Source organism: Amphiura filiformis, chromosome 3 (assembly GCF_039555335.1).
Source record: "Amphiura filiformis chromosome 3, Afil_fr2py, whole genome shotgun sequence".
Classification (NCBI taxonomy): domain Eukaryota; kingdom Metazoa; phylum Echinodermata; class Ophiuroidea; order Amphilepidida; family Amphiuridae; genus Amphiura; species Amphiura filiformis.
This window is the reverse complement of record NC_092630.1, coordinates 25646803-25667755: the sequence shown is the minus strand read 5'-3', so window position 1 is coordinate 25667755 and position 20953 is coordinate 25646803. Positions and strand designations below refer to the sequence as shown.

At 38.9% G+C, this 20953-nt stretch overlaps 2 protein-coding genes across 2 annotated transcripts; one reads left to right on the top strand and one right to left on the bottom strand.

Annotated features, from left to right (window-relative positions):
• LOC140147145 (uncharacterized) lies at positions 1-10654 on the top strand. Its single transcript, XM_072168925.1, has 3 exons — positions 1-83; positions 7484-7663; positions 8818-10654. Exons 2-3 carry the CDS (start codon positions 7497-7499, stop codon positions 10652-10654), a joined length of 2004 nt encoding a protein of 667 aa, XP_072025026.1. The 5' UTR covers positions 1-83; positions 7484-7496.
• Positions 10655-14370: 3716 nt separating this feature from the next.
• Positions 14371-20284, bottom strand: LOC140147660 (uncharacterized). Its single transcript, XM_072169431.1, has 5 exons — positions 20086-20284; positions 17767-17945; positions 16423-16869; positions 15395-15539; positions 14371-14745 (listed from the first exon to the last, which is right to left on the bottom strand). The coding sequence occupies exons 1-5, from the start codon at positions 20104-20106 to the stop codon at positions 14737-14739; spliced, it is 801 nt and encodes a 266-aa protein (XP_072025532.1). The 5' UTR covers positions 20107-20284; the 3' UTR covers positions 14371-14736.
• Positions 20285-20953: the final 669 nt, after the last annotated feature.

Below are 20953 nucleotides of genomic sequence, written 5' to 3'. Positions count from 1 at the left end.
GGTTCCTGCAAGCGTAAATACGAATCGAGTCCGAAGCGCCCGATTTGAAAGTAGATTTACTTGAAAACAGCAATTTAAAAACGGTAAATGTACACTTTGAAAGCCAAAGTGATTATATTTGGCAATGTAGTTAACATCTAGATTAATTTTTGGTTCCCCACTGCTGTAAATTAATTTTTATTTTGCATTTCATACTTCGATCAACTTCTTCGGGTGCAAAATTCGACAACTTTGCATGTCTATATTGTACTACTAAAGTACTATTATACAGTACTAGGCGGTTACCCGTATTTCGCGGTTCTCGGCTGTCATAGTTATTAGCTTTTGCAAATCTCAAAATCGTTGACCATGGATGACTTGCTCGAGAAACACTAGCCACGAATTTGCTCACGGATGCCCTCGCATTCGTGGCTAGTGTCCTTTCGTATCTAATTTCGAGGGTAAACATATTACGAAGACCACATAAATTATAATGACAATACAGCATGATAAACATACCCTGAAATAACCCCCTTTTATCTTAACTTCACTTACCATTCTGTTACTATACGTGTTGGTGGCATAATTCCCAGATAGTATGTCCCATTTTAAGTGTACTCACATGAATATTTCTGCACAATTTGTGATAAAAATCGCTCCCTTCTTTTCCGGTGATCGCATGTTCAATGGATACAACACGTGAATACTGAATAGTAGGACTCGTCAGCTCTGGCCCATGCCAACTCGACCACAAACTAATTCGGTCCCTGTATAAACCCACTTAGGTTTTTATGTGTAGATGCCATGTTAATTAGAAGACGCAATGTGCTGTGGCTGTGCAATGATTATGAGCCCCCCCCTCCCTGGGGAAAATTTCCGAACGACCGCCAAAAATCGCTTGAGCCCCCCCCCTCGGCCTGAAAAGTCACTTGTCCCCCACTCGGCACACCAAAAATCGCCCCCCCTCCGTCGCCAAAAATTCCCCGCTACTTTGAACTCTTTTAAAACAGATCAATAAAAATTCCTTTTTGTTAAATTGTCAATTTATGATGTTACTAGAGTGCGGTCTAGTCACCACGGGAGTCACCACAGAATTAGTTCTGTGAAAGTCACTCACATAGGGCGTGGTGTACAGTCACTTACGGAGCACAGCCAATTACATTGTTTGTCTTTATTGCTATGTACCATCTACCAGGGTGCGATCTATTAAAAAGTCACTCACATAGGGCGTGGTGTAAAGTCACTTACGGAGCACAGCCAATTACATTGTTTGTCTTTATGGCTATGTACCATCTACCAGGGTGCGATCTATTAAAAAAGTCACTCACATAGGGCGTGGTGTAAAGTCACTTTCGGAGCACAGCCAATTACATTGTTTGTCTTTATTGCTATGTACCATCTACCAGGGTGCGATCTATTAAAAAAGTCACTCACATAGGGCGTGGTGTAAAGTCACTTACAGAGCACAGCCAAAAGGCAAAGCCAATTAACTTGTTTGTCTTTATTGCTATGTTGTGCCGTATACCAGGGTGCAGCCTAAAGTCACTTACATAGGGCGTGGTGTATTAAAATCACTTACGGAGCACAGCCAATTAACTTGTTTGTCTTTACTGCTATGATACACCGTCTTAAGTCACCTACAGCACCCTGAATAGCGCGTGGTGTAAAGTCACTTACGGGACATAGCCAAATTTGACGGGAGATGGAGAGAGAGGAGAGCCAGACATGATGGAGGCAAATAGGGACGATACTGACCGTGCCCCCCCCCCTCGGATGCTGGCTGCGCGCCTGGGTACCGTACAGGTCCAGAGCCAGCCATCGGTACAGGCGTATACGATGGCGGAAATTGGGACTCGAGTTCGGGTTCGAAAAAAGTCTGAGAACTGGATCGAGGCCTTCGAGGGAGGGATTTTGAAGGTCGGGTTTGAAGGGAGAGAGAGAGACAGAAATAGAGTGAGAGAGGGATTGAGAAAGAACTGAGAGAGGCGCAGTCATGAAAGTCACCCGGATTTTAAAGTTAAATTTTATTTAAACCTCATGCTAAAAATGTATACTGTGTGTTGACCACTTTTCTTCAGATCTTCAATCATTAGAGATTACAACACTATACAAGTTTGCACAAAGTACATGATCTGATCGTTATAATGGCTTTATAAGTGTCACTTTTTAAAACAAAAAAACTTTGAATCAGTGGGTCACTGTTGTGGGCGGGGCTAAAAGTAATAGCCAGCCAATTACCTTTTCCCATTTGCTTTAGAAAATTTTTGGTAAGTGATCAAAATCAATTCCCAGTTTCCCACGCTATTGAGAATGTGGCTAGACATCTCGGCACCTTGCCATGGTATATTTCCTGGGAAAGTCCGCTTATTTACAATATTTGCGGTGAGCTTTTGCGAGTTGAGCGGTTAACATAAAGCGATGGTTTGGTACTACAGTCATGGTACAATTTACATCATGATCATGTTGACGCATTGTTTTGTCTACGGTGAGGTAAGGGACGCACCATTAGATGCTCGGGGGTAGGAAGTTGGTATCGGGAAGTTTTTTTTTTAATTTCATGCATTACACAGGTGGGGAAGTTTTGGTTTTTTTTTAGTGTTGGTGGGGAATTTTTTTTTTTTTTTTTTTTTTTTTATTTCATGCATTTATACACAGTTAGTTGGGGGAAGTTTTTTTTTTGGTTTTTTTAGTGTTGGTGGGGATTTTTTTTTTCTTGCTCGTTTTTTTTTCTAAAAAACTTACTACCCCCTCCCCCGAGAATTCTAATGGTACGTCCATATTTTTGCCAATAATGTAGTTTCTGATGAGGAGCATTGTAGACACCCGGTCAGTCGTGAGCAATTATTTTTTATTTTGAACAAATTGGATAAAATTACTTGAGTCGCAAGGGTTTTACACGGTCGGTCGGGTTACCAGAAATTTTTATTTAGCCTTACATAATGATGAAAAATGAGCAAATTCGCGAAAAAAATTGCTACTTGAAAGCTATATAATGACTATGAGGTTAATTTTTCTGCACTAACTGTGACATTTTCACCCTTGACATCAAAATTTGTTTTTGCCAGTGGAACATTTTTTTCAGCAATCTACCAAGCCTCCCCTTGATATCTAATGGTGCGCCCTTACACATAAAAAACATGGTTTTATACAGGGTCCGAATTTGCATGTGGTCGAGTTTGCCTTGGTCGAAATGCCCTGGACTGGTTAATCGATCGACAAAAATAACAGGTGTTATCTGAATGAGGTAATCTCGTACCTACTAAGTGACTGTCCAGTCATAAATCACCAGAATTTACGTGTGTACAATTATCTCATAGGTTGAGATTATTTTCCACGATGTGACAGTTACGATAAGCAGCACTGTAAGCAGCGCTGAATTAGGCTTCATATATCATCTTATTTTTTAGGATCGTATGTATCAAAGATGTCAAAAGGTAGGGTTGAACTTAATTAAGCTTATATGACACGCTTATGAAAGTGTGTTTGTGAAAAATGAAGCATTTTATCAATGTTTATATGCCGGCGCATCTTTGTGTACCGGGTCCGCACAATAACCTCTATGGTCGGGTCTCTAACGCAAATCAAAGATTTGCGATAGAGGCTATGCTCGAACAATGGATGACCTAACAAACGCAAACCTGGGCTTCCTTGGCCAAAGTTACACCCACCGACCAAGTTTGAGCTCCATGAGCAATTTGAAATCTTTGTTTTTTGACCTATGACCTCTCAACCGTAGGTCTGACAAAAAGGTCACAATGGAACTTTTGTTTGTTAGTCCAATTTCCACCTACCCACCAAGTATGAGTTCCATAGGCAATTTGAAATTTAATTTGACCTTTTACCTCTTAACCGTAGGTCTGAAGAAAAGATCACCGTGGAAACTTTTGTTTGTTAGTCCAAGGTCCACCCAACCATCAAGTTTGAGTTCCAGAGGGGCAATTTGAAATTTTGACCTTTCTTGACCTATGACCTCTTAACCGTAGGTCTGACGAAAAGGTCACCGTGGAAACTTTTGTTTGTTAGTCCAAGGTCCACCCACCTTCCAAGCTTGAGCTCCATAGGGACAATTGGAAATTTTGACATTTCTTGACCTATGACCTCTTAACCGTAGGGTCTGACTTAAAAGATCACCGTGGAAACTTTTGTTTGTTAGTCCAAGGTCCACCCACCCACCAAGTTTGAGCTCAATGGGAGCAATTTGAAATTGTTACCTTTCTTGACCTATGACCTCTTAACCGCATGTATGACTTAAAAGGTCACCGTGGAAACTTTTGTTCGTCCGTCCAAGGTCCACCCACCCACCAAGTTTGAGCTTCATAGGGGCAATTTGAAATTTTTACCTTTTTTGACCTATGACCTCTTAACCGTAAGTCTGACGAAAAGGTCACCATGGAAACTTTTATTTGTTGGTCCAAGGTCCACCCACCCACCAAGTTTCAGCTCCGTAGGGCCAATTTGAAATTTGTACCTTTCTTGACCTATGACCTCTTAACCGTAGGTCTGACGAAAAGGTCACTGTGGAAACTTTTGTTTGATAGTCCAAGGTCAACACAATGGCATGGCTAGATTTGCCATTTAAAGTGTTTGAAATTAGACTTCAATTGAACTTGGCCCCGGTCTTGACCTTTGACCTTAAAAAATATAAACTTGTTCTTTCTGATATCAAGCTGCACCCACCCACCGAGTTTGAGCCCCGTATGACCCACGGCGGCCTCACATTAGCAGTCACAGACAGATCCACAGACAGAGAATAGCGTATTATAATATAGATACTGTTATTCAGATTTCCTTTTACAAATTAAACGTACTGCTAGCCGTCCAGCGCGTATTATTTAGGACATGGTCCAATGCACACTCTTAACGTTGCGCACGTATACGCGATGGTCAGCGGGACAAGCGATTTTTTTTAATTTACGAGAAAATTATTAGCCTTTTTTTTTAATATAGCCAATTGGCAATTGCTCAAAAAAAAATTGCAAATTAATTGCGCGGAAAAAACCAGCCAATTGCGCAGAGATTGTGCGGAACTTTTATACATAAAACATACATATAAAATACAGGAAGAAAAAAAATATGTTAAAATAATTATAAATTATGAAATTATATACCATGTGATCATGCAGTAGAGTATATATTTCTCTTGGTCGGACTGACGTCACAAAGGGGAAATACCCTTGTAAAACCAGTGTGCGCATGTGCAGTTCCCCTTTATCGAGCTGGTTGCTATGGGCGCGCTTGTGCGAAGGGGACAATGTTCCCGGATGTCCGACCGAGTGAATAGTTAATATTTTAAATATTTAGCATTACCGGTAATTATGATTATAATATAATCTAAATAATTTGTGGCAATTTTTGACCATTTTAGGTATTTTGAAAATCTATCTGTGCCTGGAGTTTCCCACCATTGGACCATTTCATACTTTTTACATGCTTCAAAGAACAAAAAAACACACTTTCAAACTATATTTCCCGTGATATGGTCACGGAATCACTATTTTCACCCCTGCTATACGTACATCCCAGAGAATTGGAGAAGTACGCCCAATACGCGAAAGTAAGCAACACTGGTACTAGACAAATTAGCAAATGGTTACATTGATTTGTTTATTAATAAATCTATCGTTATATTTCTGTGATGCTACAAACAAGGCTGATATTTCAATACAGACAAACAAAAGACCAATTTTTTTTATGTTTCATAGTGAATTGGAGGGAAAAACATGAATTTCGCGGAGAAAATGAAATTGCGCGGAGAAAGGACAATTTCGCGGCGTTCATCTAAATGAAGCACTTCAGGATTTTTTTTTCTTCGTAACACTCAAGTACTCCCACTGGGCCACTGGGCTCTAGCCTGCCACAAACAATAACTTTAACAAGCACTTTCAGGGGTAGCATTAAGGCCCGGAAGTCGGGGGTTGTTTTCCCGTGTTTTTCACTCCCGAGCTTGCAGAAAATCCAAATACATCCATGGGGTGAAAATTAAATCTCAGGGGTGAAAAATATTTTGCAGTGTAGTCTGGGGTAGGAGTAAGGTCCAAAAGCAGAGGGTCAGAGCTCACCCCCGAGCTTGCACATATTCCCAATATAGAGGGTGAAAAATTAATATTTTTTAAATTGAGGGGTCATTCACCCCCGATCGGGGATTAACGCCAAAGCACCATGAAAGTACCAACTGAAATTACTATGTGATAAAACGCTTTTTCAATTACCCCCTGCGGAGAAACGATACATATTTTTTTCCCATTTATAATTTCTTAATCTTGAGGCTCCAATTCAAAAACACTTAAAAATTATTTTTTTTGATACTGGCCTTATTTTTTGAGATATCAACCATATCAATGTTTTCAATACCGTATCTATTATTGCACTCAAAACTCTGCTCAAGGTCTTAGCCAGCCATGCGTCCACCCGTCTTTAAGACGTGCTAATCTAACTTTAGACGGGTGGATTTAATGGATTTAACAGATGTGATAGCTCTAAAACAGATGATTTTAAGGGCATATGAACTTGGGACTAATTCAAAGTGACATGTAAAGGCCAAATCAGGACATATTTGACCCCAGTGACCCTTCCATGGGTAAAGACAAGTTGTTTTATATTTGAGGGTCAAATTTTGGTATCTGTTTGGACGGGTGGTTTCTGATTTCTGGCTAAGACCCTGACTCTGCTGCACTAAATACCCTGGTGGGCAATGGGCACTCGACTTTAGAAGTGACGGGTATCATCGGGGTATGTGCCTACAGGCATCGCGAAGAAGGAGCCTATCAGTACAAAACATTGTTTTAAAAAGGGGGTCATTGGGTACAAACAAAATGAAAGGGAGTCGATTAGGTATAAGATTTTGAAAAAAGGATATCATTGGGTATGAAATTTCAAAAAAGTGGTCACTGAGACACTGGGTAGAAAATTTTGAAAAAAATGAGCAAAATTCTAATTTCTTATTCCAAATTTCCCAAATTTACAATACAAATTTGCTAAATTTGAAAGTTTCTGCATCAGCTGTGAATGATGATACAACAATTCTAGGGAAAGAAGGAATCATTGGGTAATGGGTAGATGCACCTAAAAAAGTGGATCATCAGGTATTTTTGAAATTGACAGGCATATACCATCACTTCCAAAGTTTAGTGCCCCCCTGACTTAGCCTATATATCAGTGACCATGTGATATGCAGATTTTTGGCAGATGGCACCATCACTATAAATATAATAGTGGTAGAGCATAGCCGGGTTTGGTTCCTGGTGGTGACAACTTGCTGGGATATTGACTGAAACAATAAGGTGTGAACTTAATTGGCAACATATGCTCTCTCTCTGTGGTGCATTTTGAGAGTTGGGTATGTACATGTATAATAATGAACCATGAGAAAATTTGGTCCTTCGAGGGGACGTTAAGCCATCGGTCCCATGTACAGAAGAGCCATACCTGTCTTTTTGTCAACTTTTATAATAATACTGGAGGATTTACATATAAGTCGTATTGATATTCATTTTTTTTTTTTCAGACATGATCGCAAGATGAATGGATGCGTCATAGCAGGCACTCCCATTGCAGTGGATTTCTGGCAGATTCGTCAGAAATCTCACCTGAAGATATTTTTCCTGTCTCATATGCATGGTGACCACACCAAAGGACTGTCAGCATCATGGCGGCGACCGATTTACTGTTCACCAGTCACTGCAAGGTAGGCATCATCTACGGGTAAAATTCTATTTGCAAGATTTGTTTGAATCAAAGTTGATTCTTGTAAATTTTCTGTGTAAATAATTTGTAAGAATCAACTTATTAACTTTTTTGGAACTGTAACATTGTACCATTTCTAGTTTTTTATGAATTGTTGCTAATTTCTGGTTTTCTACATGGATTTACACATTTTTGTCCGTAAAATACTAAATTCTGATTTCTGTCTACCTCAGAGGAGCACGTAATGTCCAAATTTCTGCAAAAACAGCATGACATTTCCACTTCCACAGTTGTCTGGTGGAAAATTTGTTTGGTAAAATATTTTTAAAGCAAGATAATCTTCATCAATTTTGTATTTTTGTTGCTGAGCATTGTCTTATTTTGAAAGGCAGAAACAAGTGCAGAACTCCGATACCCCTGGGGTGCCACTTCCTGGGAGGCTTACGAAGGAGTTGCCACTCTTTAGAGTAAATAAATTAGGCAAATAAGAGGGTCACCTTAGATGGTCTATTTTCTAGTTTATCAGATCAAGTTTACTTCCTGGTTTTGCTGTTCTATTTACCGTAATTAAAAAGAAGAGGGAATAAATTGTTTTGTGTGTGCCCATAAAATGGGCTATTCTAGTTGAAATCCATACACTTGCTATGGCAGACATTCATGACCTACATGTAAGCTCCCACACAAGGAGTGTACATAGATTTCAAATGGAGTCACCCATTAGAAATTCACACTCCCTATGTGATTAAGGCCATGATGTCCATAGGGGGTGTATGGATTTCAACTGGAATGGCCCAATGGTAATAGAACATCTCCATCCAATATTGTCAACCTACTACTCTACGATAATTACCTGGAAGTCATTTTATGTAATTTTGAGAACAAAGTATAAAATATGGATTAAGCATGCATCAGTTACATAATCACCCTAATTATTTCTGATTCTTCCCTTACCTTTGACTCATTATCATGTGTTCTTGTGCAAAGATTGCTGAATAAATATCTGTAAATGCATGTTTTAAACATATTTTGTACTTTGCTCTCAAAATTCAAAAAATGACTTCGGCAAATTAGCGTTGTAGGCAGACGATATAGTGTTAAGGTTAGTAGCTCATGCTAAATAAAAAAATTACCAATTCTGTTTTGATTCATTTTCAGATTACTCCCTGCCAAGCTCAATGTGCCGGCATCACTCGTCAAACCTCTAGAAGTTGGGGAAAGCCACATCATCCCTCTTGATGAAACCGGACAAGAAACGATGACAGTATCTCTTATCGACGCCAACCACTGTCCCGGTGCTGTCATGTTTCTATTCGAAGGCTACTTTGGACGAATCCTCTACACTGGGGATTTCAGATATCAGCCCTCTATGATTACAGATACGATTCTGTCTAACTGCGGTCAAGTGGATAAGCTTTATTTAGACAATACATATAACAATCCTAACTGCATATGGCCCAATCGATCTGAATGCACAGCCAAGATCATTGATATCATATTGCAGTACCCGGCGTACGAAGTCGTGATCGGCATTCATAAGCTGGGCAAAGAAGAACTGTTAGTCGACATTGCCCTTGCATTGAAGATGAGAATCGTAGTCAATCCAGATCGACTGAAGACTATGAAAATTCTTCAACTGCCTGATGTGTTCACGACGGACAGCTCGCAAAGTCGCATACGGACCGTACTGCAACATCTTGTTAGGAAGAAGAATCTGTCAAAGTGGCAGGAGAGTGCACCTACGATTGTGATCTTACCAACGGCCTTGTACACAAGCTTAGACATGGATCCCTATGCTAATAATCCCGATATCCATGTCGTCCCCTATTCAGATCATTCATCCTATTCGGAGCTGATTGAGTTTGTGTCGCATGTAAAACCTAAGTCCATCACACCAGTCGTTGCAGGTGGTGGTGGGTTTGACATGGGTAATGGGGACATGACCGTTTTTGATCCCTACCTCACCAAAAGCAAAGACCCTGGTGAGAGTTCTGTAACCATTCCAGAATCGGTGTTGAAATACATGAACTCTGCATCAATATCATCTTTTCACCTTGCTAAGAATGCTGCTGAGAATAGTATGAAAGTAAAACAGCGTAAAGCTCCGACTGTAAGAAAGAATTCAGTCAAGGATCTTCCAAAAGGTGTGGTGTTCAACGACAGTATAGAGGAGGACTTGACAGAAGAGTTCGAAAGGAGAAGAGAATGTGAACAACATCGTAAAACAGCTAACCTCTCCCAAGATAGCCAAAGTGGCAAAGACACATTAACGCAATCAATGAATCCATCCCAGAACAAGGAAGGTTGCTCAGGTGATAGTACAAGTGACCTTTGTGAACTAAGTCCAAAAATGTTGCAACCTAAAGTTGTAAATGTAAGCAAGGAGTCAGTAGGTTCAACGGTCTTGCAACAGTGTAAGAATTCCGAGTGCAATGTGAAGGCAGATATATGTAAGGAACCGCCTAATAAGAAGCCCAGATTAGATGTTTATACCATGCTGCTAGCAAGTGCATTGAGGAGGAAAAGTTTCAAAGAAAGTATTTGTGATCAAGATGAAGTTGTGTGTTTGAAAATGACAGACCCCAAGAGTGCTGATACGAAGGACAAGTATCCAAATCTATTGTCACAACAGCCGTCTGAGAATGTCCCATCCATGTTGAAAGAAGATCAGTCGGTAGAAGATTTGACATTGATACCTTCAAAACAGACGTGTGATGAAAGATCACAAGTATCAGTTAAAAACACTAGCAATAAATCAACTCCAGAAAAGTGTAAAGAAACAGGTACCAACAACTCTATGCAGAATAGTATCAAAATGGGTGTGTCCGAGTTTTACAGTACAACCAAATCAAGCAACCTTAACCGTGTGCCCAGAAACAGTATTTCTAACTCGCGTTTCTTGAAGTTGCCTTATAGTGTCAGACCAACCAACTGTAAGCGCACTAAAAAAATGGACCCAGTAGAAATTTTCAAGCATTTTCTACAAAAGCAATGATTCAGTCAATCTTTCACATATTTTTTGATGGGAGGTCAAATAAACAGGCCTGGAAATTGTTCATTTCCCAGGAATGTACACGTAGACAAATTTCCATCCAACATATCAGGATAAATATTCTTTATCCACAAAATAAAAGCTTAATTTCCCTCCAGATTACCAAATTTCCAAGGAATGAGATATATAATTCCCCATTTTTCCAGGCCTGCTAACAAACATTTCACTAAGTTGTGCTTGTGTGCAGTATCAAAGTTTCCCCTTTGATTTGAAATGGGGCAAATCTCCAGGGTCTATGGTTCTTCCACAAAATTTACCAATGTAGTGTGCAGGGTTGTAGCTGGTGATAAATGCCGGGCGATAATGTACTCATATTTTTTAACAAGATTTTACCAAGACTGGACACTTGAAGGATAAATTCAGTAAAATACAATGTTCTTAGAGTGGTGATGGCACCAGTGTTAAAATTGCCCATTAGTGGTGGGTAGAAGTGAGTTGTGGCTCCACCCACCTTTGTTCCATAACCATTAAGGTATAGGACATTTTTGTTTTTGCTATAGCCCCGAATGAAATGTATTTAATTATGTTTGTACTCACTCGGGTAGCATTGTGTGTGAAATTGTGAATTTTACATCCGAACTAAGTGCTATTCTTTTTTATGGGCATTTTAGTGTCTAAAATGGCCCAAAATGAGGGTTTTTCAATATTGTCGTCCATTTCTAATCGTCACCCCCATAGATTTTACATGTAAAATAAAAAGGCTCATAAAAATTTAATAGCACCTAGTTCGGATGTAAAATTCACACAAAATACTTTTTGAGTGATTACAAAGATAATTAAATACTTTTCATGCGGGGGATATGTGGAATTTTTTTAATGTATTCCATGTACAATGAAATTTCACAATAAAATGTCCATTGGAAACAAAGGTGCACCATCCCACCATAGCCACAACCCTGGAATATTCTGTATACATTCTCAAGTTGGTGAAGTAAAATGAAATTTTGAGATTTTCTCCCAAACTGTCAATTTTTGCAGGAATCTGTTGCTAGTTGGATTTCTTGCATCAATTCCTTTCTGAAAATGTATACTTTTGTACATTTCTCATCATTACATGTACATTCAGAGACACAAGAAAATAATATAATTGGCTGATACAGCAAAGTCTCTTCATCTAACCCTTAGGGCCAGTATATAGACTGACAGGTTTTCATTCATAGCTTGGCCCTGCACTAGTGCTTTGCAATTATTTTTTGGTTCTTGATTATTGATTGTTTGGGGCTTTGCTTTCGATATCTTTTAAAATTTAGAGGAGGAGCATATTTTACTGGCCGGGATTATGCACTTTCAGTTTCCCATAAGTTTGAATGGGAATTGGATTGCGTACTTTCCCAATGTTTGGTGAGCATATTTCTCCAATATGTTGAGAAGTTGATGTCGAATGTTCTATTCTATATTGTTTGGCAATAATGTCTTTTGCCAATAGTATGTTTAAAGTTGTGATTTTGTGTTTTTGATCGCGAAGATCTGATATTTTTATTCCCGATTCGGATTCTGAACCCTTCGCAAGGGTGCAGAATTCAGCAGAACTTTGACAATAATTTTGCCTTTTTGACCACTGAAATGCATTTGATCCTTAATTTTGTTTCAACCGAGTCTTTAATTAGCAAGCACAATATGAAGGAATTTTTTTTTAATTTTTTGACCTGCGTAAATCGTTTTAAAAGTGTGTATTTCCCATTGACATCCAAAATGGCCTAAGCCAGTCCTATACATAAGCATGGTGTATAGGACTGTCAAGCGAGTCTAATATTTTACTGCAATTTTGCACACCGCTGCAAAACATGGCCCCAAATGAAAGTGAAATTGGGTACATGAAATTTGTAATTTTAGCCCAAAACGGTGTTTCTGGCTGAAAAGGAATATATGCACAGGGTGATATAAATTGCTTTGTTTTGTTTCTTCTAGAATTTTTAGGGAGAATGTTCCCATGGAAAAAGAGGGAGGGATGCCCCCATCACTTTTGCTTTATACTGAATAACAAGTTTTCAGTAAATAAAACTGTCTAAGGTACTTGCACACACTACTAAGGTACACAGTATGTAGTCATCTTAATATTTCACTCATTTATTTCTTTTCGCATGTATAATGCAAACCAGCACACAAAGCATAGCACCTCATGTTTTAAGTATGTGATGTGCTACTTGTTTAATAGAAAAGCATTGAACAATATAATGGCACAACATTTGAAAAAATATGCAAAATGCATAGACAAAATTGAAGTGCCTTTATCATACCAAACTTCCTTACAAATGTACATAAAAACTACTCATCACCATGCAGGTTGCATTAAAATGATTGGTACTACCCGTTGATTATGGATCAGACTGACTGGCTCATGAAAATGCTACCAAAGATCCACCCAGTTTTTAGATTATTAGAGTCAGGTGTAGTGTGTACGCAGGATTTATTTGGTGGTGTGCACCTTTCCCAAGTGGACTTTTTTCAAAAGAAAAAGGTTCACTTGCTGCTGCACCCCTGCATACGGGCCTGAATATATAATCAAATTTTGCAGTTGGAATAGAAATAGAATTTTCAATAACATGAAAACTGATGCTCATGGGTACCAATCATTTTGATGAAACCTGTACATCAACTATCTCAGGTCATGTATAATAATTGTATTAATTTCAATATACAATGTATTTGTTTTAGGTTATTTATCCCTAGTAGTACTTGTATAAAAAATTGTCATTTATAATTATATAGGGATCAATTGTATTATAATTTACATTTTGGTATACAATATATGCAAATAAATTGAGTTTTTATTACATTACCATGTTTTTGCTGTTGTTTATCAAATATTCTCAATACAAGTGGGCTTATTTCACAAATCTTAATACTAATTATGGCGTGTCCGTCCTCTGTCCGCGCGCTATCGCGTGCGAGTGGCTCGCTAACGCGTGCTCGTGGTGCGTATAACGCGAGCTCGCGGTGCGTATCGCGTGCGCTTGTGATGCGCTATCGCGTAGTGCTGCGGAGTACCGACGGGCGAAAGTGCGAGCATCGGAAAGCATTACAGTGACTAGCAGGTGCATCTCATCGGACCAATAGGCCTATTTTAAAGACATGATTAACATACCCGCTTATGCGTTCACATTTCTCCCGATTGAATTGACGGCCTACATCCAGACACTACTAAAATTTCGGGTATTTTTGGGTCCTCCGATGTGGTTGCAGAACAGGGTTTGGAAGAGGCGAACGATGGGTTTTCAGATTATAGGTTCAAGCAAGTAAGCGTCACAGCTACAAAACAGAGTTGATCATTGAGAGACGATATCGTATAGTAGTTTGAAAGGTCAGGAGAAGTATTATGGGTAACGGGCGTTGGGTAATTAGAGATAGGCCTATCACGAGAACCGCCCAACCCGAGAACCGCGAAATCTAGTAATATATAGTATGGAGCCCTGAGATAATAATAATATCCCAACTGGTTCTGATTTTCTTGGTCTAATAATAAATTTGTAACAAATTTAGGAATTGAGGAGAATTAAGTTCAGTTGGCCAGTGCCTAAATTGTAGCATTAACTACTCTTGTAACAACTAACAAGAGACTTATTATTGTCACAAAATATTGAATATTATTACATTAGTATCAAGATTCTGTTTGAAAATTTATCACACTGTTTTTGGATGTGTATGTTTTGAAGACATTAGTATCAAGATTCTGTTTGAAAATTTATCACACTGTTTTTGGATGTGTATGTTTTGAAGACAAAAAACCAATAGTTGAAATGTTAATGTCCCGGGTTAATGTTCGGAAAAACCTTTGAACTACAATTCTTAATGAATTCCATCTCAAATCTACTTCACAAATCTGAAGGAACTAAATTTTGCCTAGATCTACTTGTAACTATCACACTTCAAGTCACTGTAGATTCTCAACAGAAACACAAGTTGGCTGTGCATTGTCGCAACATCACCGGGCAGATCCGTTCTATTTAGATATCAACTACTTCACCGGCAGGTTCTGTAGATGCCCATCTCCTATTTTGATAACATCTATGATACTGAAGACTGTGTCATGTGCTCTGTAAATAAAGTGACATAAAGATACCTGGTAAATAATGTTGTCCTTGTATAATTATATTCTTCTAAGAATGTTATGTTCCAAACAATCAAGGTCAAAAAATTACTGGAGTTCTCATTAAAATTTTATGAAAAAGAGACAAACTGACAGATTTCTAAAGGCTTTTTAGCTTTATAGGCATATAATCTGAAAGATGGACTCTGGAGATTTTTACTTTAAAATCATCTATAAAGTAAAGTACCGTATTCAACTTATCACCTTGAGTACTGTAGGAAACTGATTTTCCTACCTCAAAAGTTTAAATTAGTTTTATATTAATCATACAGGTATATTATGATATCTAGAAACTCTGTAGTTGGATGGATGGAAGAAAGGAAGCTGTCATCATCTAGGTAATTCATATCATGCACCTGTTATTTGGTTTGGGTAGGGAGATTCCACCAAGAAAACGAAAGTGGACCCATCGGCCCAAAAATTCTGTCAAATTGTTCTATCTGTGTTATTATATAGTAACAAAATGACATTTTTTGGCCAGATTTTCAGAAGTCTTGAAAATGGGGCCCAAAAATGTGCCCCTGTATGATCATTATTTTGTCCTGAATCATCTCCTCCACCACTGTGAGCATGCCATTAGCATATTGTGTACTTACTGTAGAATGAGATCGTTTCCTCTTCCAGCAGTCAGGATTAGTCTTTTTGTATTCGTCTGCCATCACCTTGGCCTGTTGCGTGTAAGCTTCCCTCTCATCTTTACATAATTGTTTCCACTTATCGCCTAAGATTATACTTATGGCTCTGAGAAAGAGAAAAATGTGATCAATTAATAATATGAATGTGGTATAAAGAAAGTGACACTAAAAATATTTCAAACCTTTTACACTATGAAATCTTCTTGATGAACCAAATGATTCTCAAACGCTACAATATCATGTCTAGTATTTATGGGAGTATTTACAGGTTTCAACTTTCAAGAATGGCAACCCATTTTGGGAAACCCTTTTGCAGAAAATAAAGATGCATGCCAGCATTTTGCCGAAAAACAATCTTCTGTAATTCTTTTCTCAAAGATTCCTATCAGGGGAGGTTCTTGGGCTTTGCTGTGGTGCCCATCATATGTGTCAGGTGTGTGAAAAAGTTGACCACTTATTGCAGAACATAAAATGGTGAAAGTGATACCTATGCTGGACCTAAAAATCACAAGGAACCATATGACCTACCCTTCCCAGGACTTTTTCAGAAATATACGGTTTGTCTCTAGTACCCTTTTTCAGAGGCTTTCACCGATATTGATCCTAAGGGGTTGTGCAATATTATGAGCCGGGTGTAAAATTTCCAAATGGCATGCTAAAAATTGCATTCTTCCTCCTCTTGGCCTGCCAAAAATTACTTCTCCCTCTCTCTCGGCCTGCCAAAAAAATAACCTGAATTTAGTCTAGATATACACTGCGAGCACAGCAAGCAGGAAAATTTGCATATTTAAGCATTAACATAGTTTCCTTTCCTAAGCCTTAGTTTTTGAACAGTTTTATTCAAAAGATACCCCATGAATGTATCCTTGAAAATGCTTTCCCCCCTTTTTCAGCTTGTCAAAAATTCTTGGCTCCCCATTTTACCCTCTCCCAGGGCTCATAATCATTGCACAACTCATTGCTACCCCATAACAGGATTTCTTCCTTACCTGTTGTCCTTCCCAGGATGCAACTGTGTATACTCCAATCGGAATCGTTTTGCAAACAACATGAAAGCATTCATAGGACGTTTACATACTCCTGTCAGTTTTGTAGATGTTGACTTATGTCGTTTCTTGACTGGCGAAGTTGGGGCACTTGATGACCCATGCTTTTCTGCACTAAGTAAACTATGGCTTCTTGCCATATCACTGAGTGCTAAGGCAGCACTGGAATCCAATGCAGTCCACAAACCAGGAGTTTTGTTTTTGTCATTGATTTCATCATTGTTTTCTATAGATGCCTGGTATTTTGAGCCAAAGAAATTATTGTTATCTTCATTCGGAATTTCTGTTTTTAAAAGCACAAGAGATGAGTCTGGTGTCACAGGTGCAAGCACAGGTGGTGGCTTGGCATATGAATGTATAGAATTGTTGAAAGAGCAAGCATCTGTAAATCTGTAAAAGAATGGAAAAAACAGTATTGATTTTTAAGTTTGGAATAAATGTAAATCGCCATTAATGTTAGCTGATATTCTTAATGCATACGAGTGGAAGTAAAATGCAGAACACTCCATGATACTCTATTGGAATATCATGATGTCTGGAAAGAGAGGGGCAAGAGATAAAGAGGGGGTAGACAGGGGGAGAGCCATACAGATGAAGAGAATGGTAGAGCCTGGTAGTAGAGGCAAAGAAAAAATAAGACTGAGATGAAAGATAAAAGGTGATAGTGGGGAGGGGTGGAAAAGATGGGGAAGAGTGGATGGCAAGTGAGAAAAAGATGTAGACAGAGAAAGATTGTGAGAGAAAGGAAAAGTGGAGATAAGGAAAGCGATGAGGGGAGAAAGAAAGTGGAGGACAGGTGAGAAGGAAAGGGAGGCAGCGGCATAGCCAGCCATTTAGTGGGGGGGGAAGCCAATTTTTTTTCTCATCATTTGTCAATTTTTTGTCCTGACCTGACTCCTGATCATTCAAATTTTCATCATTTGCCACATTTTCTTCCCATTTTTAGTTATTTTTTACACTTTTCATTCTTTGCCATCCCATTTTACCCCTGGATGTTTCTGTGGAAACCCACTGAATGGAGGGAAGAGGGGCGAAATTAAAGACTGGATTGGAAAAGAGGAGTAGGAAAGGAGAGAGTTTAAGCTAGAAATAGGCAAGAGACAATGAGGAAGAGTGGAAGGAAGGACTGAAAGAGCGGAAGAGGTAGGGTGGGGGAAGAGAGAGCCAGAGAGGGTAGTAGAGTGAATAAGAGAGAGGGGGAGGAGGAGAGAAATACTTTGCTGGATAATATTCATGTAAATCACTCTTCAAGAAAAATGGCAAATATCAGGCCCAAAACCAACTTACCCAGTTTCTGTTGGTGCCTGGTGTGAAGGCTGTAACAAAGGGCTTTGAGGTCCTGTAGCAATGATAGCTAATTCAGTTAACTTATCAAGAGCCAGATCAGTCTCATCCATGGTAGGCCTGTCCCATCTTTGGGTTTGATGATTTGATGTTGATGTCATTGCCAACATTGTGTCTCCTGACTGTGGGTACTAATAATAATTATCATAAATTTAAAATTAAAATTCCTGTTTCAGGTAGGCCAAAATAAATATTTCAGGTACATTTACTCCTCTTTTAACCAATATGAACCATTTTGTTTGACCCCACTCATGGCAGGCCACCAAATCCTCACCCGACCCCTTTTGCACAATCCAAATTTTTGGGAACCCAATTTGCAGGTATAGATATGTTAGGGAGTGTTCATAAATACTTTGGTGTGGGGTTGAAAAATGTGGGGGCTCAAAATAATTTTGGGTCCTAAAAAAGGGGGGGGGGTAAAAAATCAGTCCTTAAAGGAGGATTTCGTGATCCTAGCATCCTCTTTTTATGACATTTTTCAGTAGATATCCACGAAAAAAGCTTATTTCCAAAATTACAGTTGATTCCGAATTAATCTGCAAGAAATATTTGGTACATAAACATTATGTAGCCAGAGGTATCCAGTGGTGTAAAAATCTCAACTTTTTTTGGGAAAAGTGGGGGATGAGGCTGTGGATCACGAAATGCCCCTTTAATAGGGGGGGTCAAAATAATATGAAGGTAAAAGTCCTGGGTAAAATGTGTACGGCAAGGCATGCACATTCCAAAATGTACCCTGGTACGACAAGGCATGCACGTTCCTTTTTTTGCGCGCTCCACACGCATGAATGTATCGCAATGGGTTTTCAATAATGTCAAGCTTCAAATCAACAAAATTTGCACGCTTTACAATTTTGGTGTAACACTATAACTCCAACATTGAGTAATACCTCCAAATGGTAATTTTTACCATATTTTTGGTTTCTTAGAAATGAAGGGGGATCAACAAAATTTAAGACCATAAACAAAATCCACCCTTTTTTAGAAATTTTGATGTCCAAGGTTCCAACTTTTTAACCCCCACCAAAGTATTTATGTATAGATGTATTAAATGAATGTGTAGCAAGCAGGAAATTTTGCATATGTGATCAAGCAAAATAATTCAGATGTAGAGAATATTGACTTTGAGATATAACCAATAATATAGTCAAATGCAGCAAACCTTTGACGGGCGGCGACTACCGTGATGTTGCAAATTCGGCGCTAACAACGTGTACGGCGCACAGTTCATTCATAAATTTCCACTCAGCAACACCATATCGCCTTAGCAGCCAATCAGAGACAAGTGCGTGCAACGCAGTAAATACGCGATGTATCCTTACAATACGCGCTCGTCAAAGGTTTACTGCATTTTAGTATTAGTATATTCAACTTCCTTTGTATTTTATTGTTCTGGGCAGAGATGTAGACTTGAGTCGTGTGACTTGGACTCGAGTCTGACTCAAGTCACTATTTTTGGGACTTGTGACTTGACTTGCAACTTTTTCAAAATGACTTGACTTACTTGGGACTTGGACAAAAGGACTTGTGACTTGGACTTGACTTGCAAAAAATGACTTGTTGACATCTCTGGTTCTGGGCCATAACTCTGAAACTTTAAGTCTAATTATGATGGAGTTTTCGGCAAAATAAAGCTCTGAGAATAGCTCATGTAATAAGATTGAAAACTAAATTTTGATTTTGATCGACATCAGACTCATTTTGGTTGATCGCATCACATAACATATGTTTCCAATTCTGTACTGCTAAGCCTTTTTCATGCGTTTTATTTATTGTACCCCATTAAAATGTGTGCCAAAAATCGTGCCATCCCCCAACCCTCAAGTTAGCCATGCCAAATATTGCAATCTCACTCCGAGGACCCCCCCCCCCAAAGCCTCTCATCATGTAGTATTTACTATTTTTGGTGACATGGTCATGGTATTAGTTTTGCTACCGGTATGCCGGCCTATATACTCAGAGTAAGACCATTCATAACCCTCTCTCTGACTGAAATGATACTGATACATGTATAATATTGTTACTTGCAGTGTTGCATTGCCATTGCATTTTATCTTGTCATACATGATAGTACATACATGACATACGTACAATGCAATCATGCATCCATCCGAGTCACGAACCTGAGTTTGAATTGAAGGATAATCATGAAATTAGACAAATGGATTATCTACAGTCAGTAACACTGATATAATGAGACCCAGGTAATTGAATCCACAACTTTAAAGTATCGAAAATAAGTCTAAAACTATGGAAACTTACTTGTTCTCTATCGCCATTCATTCATTCAATGCAGACGACGCCATGTTTGTTATTAAAAGGTCACCTGTTATTGTATTTGCAGCGTTTTCATTGGTTAATCGGCCCCTGACAGCAGGGTCAGCGTCCCTGGACACTAATTGATTGGTAATCTCATATACACACGATGTTTGCTCCGCATATGGTGGGTGGTGTAAGTGTTGCACTGTGCGGTACTCGGTAGAGCAGGTGTCTTTAGCGTTACCAAAATAATCACGAGACTGGTTTGTTTACGCAAAACTTTTGACAGGTGACTTTCAATGAATGAACCGAAATATTGATTGGAAAAATGGCATTGGGAAAGTATTATTGTGCATAACGCCCGGGGCATAACGCAAGTTTCTACATTATACCTATTCTATTCCATAGTCGAATTTTGATAAAAAAATATATTATTATTATACGTGAGAATATGCAAAATGGGCAAGTGGACTACGGAGAAGTCTACATTTATACCTAATACTTTTGATATTATTTAAAGCAAGCCGAGAGGGGGGTGGGGTGGCACATTCATGGGGCGGCCTTTAAATAATGAAAAAGTCTTGGGAAACATTACGGAAAAAATGATAGTATGCATATTTGCATATAGGCCTATATCTGGACCATTTAAAGTTTGTAAATTGGAATCCCAAAAAATTGGCATGTGCAAAGGCCGGGTGGCAAAGATTTTTTGGCAGGCCGAGAGTGGGGGAAGCGATTTTTGGCGCGTGGGAGGGGCGTCAAACGATTTTTGGCAGGCCATGAGGATACCCCCGGGCTCATAATTATTGCACAGCCCAAAGAACCAAAAAGGCTTGAAATTGGTCCTTGTTCTTTTATAGATGTTTTACCT